The sequence below is a fragment of the Sphaerodactylus townsendi genome, linkage group LG02, assembly GCF_021028975.2.
Source record: "Sphaerodactylus townsendi isolate TG3544 linkage group LG02, MPM_Stown_v2.3, whole genome shotgun sequence".
In the NCBI taxonomy this organism is placed as follows: domain Eukaryota; kingdom Metazoa; phylum Chordata; class Lepidosauria; order Squamata; family Sphaerodactylidae; genus Sphaerodactylus; species Sphaerodactylus townsendi.
In genome coordinates this window covers 50,841,447-50,848,818 of record NC_059426.1, presented here as the reverse complement: position 1 = coordinate 50,848,818, position 7,372 = coordinate 50,841,447, and the positions used below count along the sequence as shown (strand labels likewise).

The 7,372-nt window shown below is 45.0% G+C and overlaps 1 protein-coding gene across 1 annotated transcript; it reads right to left on the bottom strand.

Annotated features, from left to right (window-relative positions):
• Positions 1–2,243: 2,243 nt before the first annotated feature.
• CXCR4 (C-X-C motif chemokine receptor 4) lies at positions 2,244–7,107 on the bottom strand. Its single transcript, XM_048483221.1, has 2 exons — positions 6,906–7,107; positions 2,244–3,942 (listed from the first exon to the last, which is right to left on the bottom strand). Exons 1-2 carry the CDS (start codon positions 6,921–6,923, stop codon positions 2,881–2,883), a joined length of 1,080 nt encoding a protein of 359 aa, XP_048339178.1. The 5' UTR covers positions 6,924–7,107; the 3' UTR covers positions 2,244–2,880.
• Positions 7,108–7,372: the final 265 nt, after the last annotated feature.

The window sequence follows — 7,372 nt, the reverse complement described above, 5'->3', positions numbered from 1 at the left end:
TATTGTCATTAAACATTTCCTTATGGACTTGGGTGAGGGAAGTCTTAATGCACTATTTGGTGATCTCAGAGCACAGGGAACTGAGAATGTTAATAGGCTTCAGGTTCTTCCAGGCTGCCCAGTGACTACAATCGACCACCAAAGCGTGTCATTGTTTCTTGATCCATGTCATGCCCCTTCCCACTTTTAGTGGGTAAAGGATATCTTAACCATGCACAACTGCAAGGCAGACGTCTATGGAAGATACAGAAAACAAATGTTATATTTTTGTGGGAAGAAGCAAGAGATTTCAGGATTAGCTTTTTATGTGCATTGGCAGACATCATTTCCAGCTATTCTGTTATTGATGTAACGGAAATTGATTTCACAGTGACAACACTGTAAGAGCACATTTGCTGGATTGGACCAAAGCTCCATCTAGCATGGCATTCTGTTTCAACAATGGCCAGCTGGGAAGCTGCTGTTTGCCCCCACTCACATTTGATTTTTTGGAATCGCTGAACATGAAGGTTTCATTGAGGTGTCTTTAATATGCTCCCCCCCCCAACAGCTGTTTAGTATTGAATATTCACAATCTAATCTAATGGCCATCAAACAATGTAGAAGGTAATTCCATAAGCAGACTTTGTGTTGTACAAAATAATTCCTTTTCCCTGTACTTACTGGCAATGTATCAATAGGCAACCCTGTGTTCTACTACCCAGACAACTCTGCACCCACATCGTGCTCTAAAGTTTCCTTTCCAAAAAGTCCCACTTGCCAGTCTTGTACTCAGCTAACAGATAGCACCTGCAAAAATGCTCATCTGAGGAGGCACACTTGCTTAAAATCATTAAATTCTCATCTTAAAATGATTATGGGAGGAAGTCACACGGCTTAAGATTTTTCTGACTCTTTAAGTTTATTACAAATACAGACAACTTTCCACTCCATTTAGTTTCCAGCAGCTGACACAATAGATTTAACGGAAGCAGAGACGACTACTGTAAACGCTACAAGAAAAACACATGTTCCACTGTTAATGGAGAGGTGAAATTAGCTAACTGCTAACTTCCACTGGGGTGAGCAATGTCTATTCCCAGCTCAATGACAGTCTTTTACCCCCTTGCTTGTTACAATGATCTTTGAAGGTCAAAGAGAAAGAATATGTACCTGTAATGGCCCCATGATATTCCTCCTGGCTCAGGAACACTGTTGTGCTCTTCCTGGCCTGGGACTCAGCATCTCCAGGTGCTTCCAGAACTAATGAACTAAGGCTGGAAAGAAGATGGAAGTGGACAGAAAAAGCAGATGAGGTGTGGGTGGCGAATGGGGGATGAGCAAGCAGGACCAGCAGTCAATTTTGCAGTACTGTTGCAAAGTTATATGAACAGCAAACTGTACCATTCATGTCACTGAAAACAGGGAGCAGCCTGTTGAGTTATCCAGGAATCTCTTTGGCAAGGAGAATTACTTCAGTTTTAAAAACACACGACTATTTCATAATACTATAGATCACCTTGTTTAATCAGCACAGCTTTCAAACAAGGATATGGATCTCAGTTTGGGTGGTTGTTTTTCTGGGGTGTTTCTGATGTTAATTTCCCCTGCAGGATATATGAACTCAGCCATGTAATGCCCAGGAACTCCACCAACTCTCTTGAATCAATTTTTTTTCCTGGGGTTGTATACCCATAGGAAGAAAGTTGCATATACAATGGATTCATGCATTATATGTCATTAAAGGTATCTCTCAGCACAACAACAATTCTCTGGGGGCACAGCTTTGTGCCTAAAATATGCAAAATCTGACTCAGACTTTGGTCAAAAAAACCTTAAAAGGCAAAAGAGTTTCCATTCACGGAGTTTCCATTCATGGAGTTAGATTGTCGAAACCATTCCTATTAGCTTCCCAGCAGTTCCCAGCCCGAAACCATTGTTGTGATTGAGGAGTATGCCTAAATTCAAAGAGTATGCCACATAGTATGGAGTGTTGAAGCAAAATGGGGAACTCAGCAGGAATCTTTCCACTCCAGTGCAGGGAGATCCAGGGCTTCAAGATCTACCCAGACAAGAGGGTGGGAGATTCCTGAAGAGCTCCCCTGACTGATGCAGACTCCTGTAACGTAAGGCAGACTGCTCTGGAGGGACCCTAAATCCTCAGTTTAGGGACACGGGGCTGCCAACGGACTGAGAATCCGTGTGCAACTGCAATCCAAAATAAAAACAAAGAAAGCTCAGTAAAGTAAAAAGACAATTAGAAATAGACTTGACCACATGCTTTTATTTACAATTTTACAAGGCAGAAGTTTACAAACCAGTTTGTTATTGAAAAAAACATCGACAGAAAATACTTTGGTTGTAAGTGCCACTGGGTGCAAGCCAGCTGCTTTCAGTCCAATGTGTTCTGCCACTGCCATTGCAGGGTGTGGTTTCATCCATGCAATACAATTAAATTCAACTAGTGTAAACCAAAACAGCTTATGCAATGTAGGACAGACTCCTAAACATCCAGAGAAATGAAGCCTTCTTTCAAATGGGTATGCTGGAAATACTTCATTTACAAAGAACTCAGGCACATCAGCTATGCTATGCTCTAAAAGTGTTTTAGTTCCAACACAGGCAAGCAATAAAACTTAGTTGACAGGCAAGCAATAAAACTTTCTCACCTACTCACTTATTCACAGGTTCTGCCTAGACACTCTCTCTGGACAACATGTCAATTTGTTTTATAAATACATCCATTAAATTCAACAAAACACTACAAACAAATATATACAATCCCAACCGGGAATAAACTTGTAGGTGATCTTGGAGGAGTTTCCCCTTCCAAAATCTTGCCAAACTGATTTTAAAGAGAGTCCCATATCTTTATAGATACTGTAGTAAGGGAAAATTCTGTTAGCTGGAATGGAAACTGGAAGACTCTGACTCCGTTGAAACCGAAGAGTGTCCCCGTTTGCTTTTGGAAAGGATTTTCAGGCTTGATCCTCTGCTAACGGAGGTTAAAGCATTCTGGGCTGATGTCTTGAATTTGGCACCCAGAAAAGCATAAAGGATGGGATTCAAGCAACAGTGGAAATATGCTAGGGCTTCTGTGATAGAGATCCATTTGTTCACCATTGCCTCAAAGTTGCAGCCATTCTTGATGAGTCCAAGCAGGATAAAGGTGTCTGTGCTGATGCCAATGTAGTAAGGCAACCAGCAGGCAAAGAAGGCAAGTATGAGGATGACGGTGGTTTTCAAAGCTTTGCGCTTCTGATGGCCTTTTGAGTGTGACAGCTTAGAGATGATAATACAGTAGCACGTCAAAATTATAAGACCGGGCAAGACAAGTCCAACTAAAATGTGTTGAAACCTGAAAGAAATCAGCCAGTCATCATGAGGGTAAAATCGTTGGCACAAGAATTTCCCGCCATCATCTTTCGTTGTTGCAAAGATCATATCAGGCACAGTCAAAACCACAGCCGGTAGCCAAACCCCTACGTAGATAATTCTCTCAGCCAACAACTTCCTAGGTCTCTGGCTGTTGGTAGCATGCACAATTGCCAGGTACCGGTCTAAGCTTATGAAGGCCAAGATCAAGACGCTGCTATAAAGGTTGACGGTGTAAATTATATGGACCACTTTGCACAAGGCATTCCCAAAGTACCAGCTGATTACAGCATCCACAGACCAGAAGGGCAGAGTGATGACAAAGAGAAGGTCAGCCACAGAGAGGTGTAGCCTGTATTTGTCAGTCATGCTCCTGAGCTTCTTCTGGTAGCCCATAACAACAATAACCAAGCCATTGCCAACTATTCCCATCAAGAAAATGATGGAGTAAATTGTGGGCAAGAAAATCCGGTTGAAATCAGCCTTGTTCTGCTCCAAACACACCTCCTGGTAGTCCCCATCATCACCTGATCCTGATTCATCAGTACTGTTCGACAGATCAATCAAGACTTCAGAAGACATCTGGAACTGAATGACAAAACAAAATAGTTAGATGACAGTGTGAGAGACAGAGTCCAAGACTGGTCCTAAAAAGTCTAAGAGCTGCTATAGAGAAGTACAGTGCATCTGGATTGGGCAGACTCAAGTATGAAAATGGTGAAGCACACCAGGCAACCTTCAGCTTTACTTTCTTTCTGCCTAGCCTACCACGCAGGGTTGCGAGGAGGGTAAAATGGGTAACACCCATGTATGAGTTCTGTGAAAGAAAAACAGATAGATTTTTAAAAGGTGAAATGCATTCTACTTGGTAAGGCTCAAATTCTAAAAGGCCTCTGTCAAGTTGATGACTTTCAAATGTTGTTTCTCTAGCTGTAATAAAATATTGTTTACAAATGCTCAGCAGTTCTGCTGATATAAACTGTAAAATCCAAATTTGGATTACTTTTCACTAGCTTCTTTAAGAAAATGAGAGTGCTGGAAATTTTGCCATGATTACATTTTTTAAAGACAAAAAGAAAGAATCCCTTATTGTCAATGCTTTGCCATTGGAATATTAGAACACTGAGTGCCACAGTCCCATGCTTAATTTCTAATTCTCTAATCACAAAATAGTAATAATAGTGGCCAGGCTGAAAACTAGGAAGGAAAGTTGGGTATCTCAAAATGGTAGAGGGCAATAGCAACAAGGAGTGAAAAGTGTCAATAGGTTTGATTTTCATCATACACTTTAGCTTTCTAGAAGATGCTTCAAATATAAGGACACTTTCTGATGGACTGTGCTTCAAGCAAGACAAAACTGAGCCCAGATGGACCAATGAAACCACTCTGCATGCGGTCATGGTGTACATTCACTTGGCCAATTGCAGCTCTCCAGCGCGCTTACACATAGGTTGTGAAAGAGCATGCTCTGGCAATCCACTTGTGGTTTTTGTGGGCTTTACTAGATGGAAGTGCAATCTCTGAAGGAAAGTCTAGCACTGTCACAAGCCAAACAACAGATCCAAGCTCTCTTCTAGATACTGGAAACTAAGATTAGCTTCCAACATGTTAAGTTGATAATGAATATACAAACATCATGCAACGATGCTTCAGGCCAATCTAGTTGGGGGGAAGGCCTGTAAGGAAAAGCACCACAATGCCTAAACGCTTAGCTAGCCAGCCAAAGCCCATCACCATCTAGTTGTGGAGATAAGCAGAAGCCTGGCAAAGCGGTTCTTGTAGACTGGTAAGAGGACACCTCAGCTAGTAAAGACTTTTGTTTTCTATAGGCTGCTCTCACTTGAGACTTTGTGCGCAACAGCAAAAGAAAGAAAGTGGAAGGAGAGAAACATCTCAGGAAACCACTGGCTGGCCGTTTGAACATGCAAATAGCAGGAGGGAGGCTGAACAAAGGGAGTGGCCCCCTAGCTCTTTCCTTGGGAGGCCTAAGATTTTTTCCCTTGTAATGGTGCTTCCCAACTGGTCTTGCAGACCCATTAAATATAGATTAGACAGAGCTTTCTGGATCAGAGCAAGAGTTCATTGTTTTGTTTCCAACAAGGAAACTCAAGCAACACACAAAGGTTCATGCTGAAAACTCAGATAGAAACTCTACTGTCAAACATCTCTGAGCATCTAGGTAGGTATGAAGTGCTCAAAGCCTTGTTAGGAGCCCAGCTCTTGTTGAAGTGGAAACCAACCTAGCCTGCAAATGTAATTCAGTCACGAAAAGTGTGGCTTATGCCAACTTGTCATCATCGATTAACTATATATCCCAGCCATAGAACATCAGTCCTTCATATGGGTTCTGCTGAATATCTGTCACGTATCCTTGATGGCTAACCAGACAAATAATACAACCACCATGGAAAAAGAACCCCTCTGTTGTTTAGAAGCTGTCTTTTCATTTGGATTGGCTTAGCAAAGCAAACCATGTTGCCTGGGCATTAGTAGTTCAATTCCACTGGACTTCAAGGAGTTCCCCAACTAGTGTTCTGGTTTTCTAGTAATGCTGCAAAGCAAGAGACAAAGTGTCCTCCCATCTATGTGGAGAATGAGGAATGGGGCAGGGAGCTCACGAGCGTTCAAACGGGCTTAATCCACCTTGCAACTCTTCCTTTTCCCACATTCAAAACTGAATCTATTCTTTCCGCGACCTTCCTTGTATCGCCATTCAGCCTGGGATAGCCCAGCCTTTATTCGCGCTCCACAAACGCAGGGGGCCGCGGGTTGCATCTACGCGCCGCCGACTCTCAGCGAAGTGCACGCAGCAAGAACAGCTCTATAAACACAGTAAATCACAGCCAGCTCCAGGAGCAGCTCGCGTCTCTCTCTCTCTCTTAAATCTGGACGCGAAGGTGCAAAGGCGACCTCCGCTCTCTCTTTACGGTTTGCAAATGCTCTCCGCTCTCCCACCTCCAAAGTCGTGCTGATTTCACCGGACTCTTGTTTCGCCCGGGAAATCTGTCTAGCATCGGGACAGGTCTGCACTGCGCGTCCCCAATCCGCGACACGGTCCGCAGCCAAAAGTTGGACGACTTTACTGCAAGCCAGGCTCTTTCACCGCAAAAGCGGCGCGCCTCCCGCTCACACCCAGCAACCCCCAGAACGCTATTATCATAATAAGGCGCGACGCAGATCTGGGTTTCTTTTTGAAATATTTGCAGCCTGTCGCTTTTTATCACACACTCGCCTGCGTCTTTGGAAGCAGGCAAGCATGGTATAACGGATCGTTCCCTGAAGGATGATCGCCTTGGGTCAGAAGGTGCAAAAAGGTCGCAAGCAGCCGCAGGCTTGCTCCTGGCGACGAAGGAGCACGCTGTGCCGCGCGCACCTTGCCAAACAAGGCGCATATGGCTCCCCGAGAGATTCTTCCAGGGGGGAACGGGCGGTACCCCTTGGGCAACCCTTGCCCGTTGCAAATGTGCCCCTTCGTCTCCTTTTCATTCATTCATTCATTCATTCATTCATTCATTCATTCATTCATTCATTCATTTGCCTGCAGCACTCACATCCACGCTGGGCTCCATCGCTCGCTCGGCCGGACACTCTGCAGCCTCTGCTCCCGCTCGCGCCCTGCAGCCGAAGCCCCAAACTCCAACAAACTAAAGTTTTGCTGGCGCCACCCGGCCGCTATATAAACCCGTCCTGCCCCTCGGAGGCAGCCCCGCCCCAGACCAGCGACAGGGGTGGGTGACGAGTCGGGGTAGGTGACTGAATGGGGGGAGAGAGCCAAGAGAGCCCCTTGCTGTGCCTGAGCATGCGCCGCGGGGCTCGCCCAAGCGTTGCCGGAGCAGGCGGGTGCAGGGGGTGGGCGCGGTGACGCTCGTGCCTCGGGGAGAGGAAACACCCTCTCCCCCCCCTTTTCGGTTGCTCTGCTCCCTGAGCCGCCTGCCCCAAAAGGCAAGGCAGGGCAAGGCTTTGTGTCGTGCAACTGGCGTGAGGCCATCGTTAGAGTACCCCCTCCTCCAATAAAATC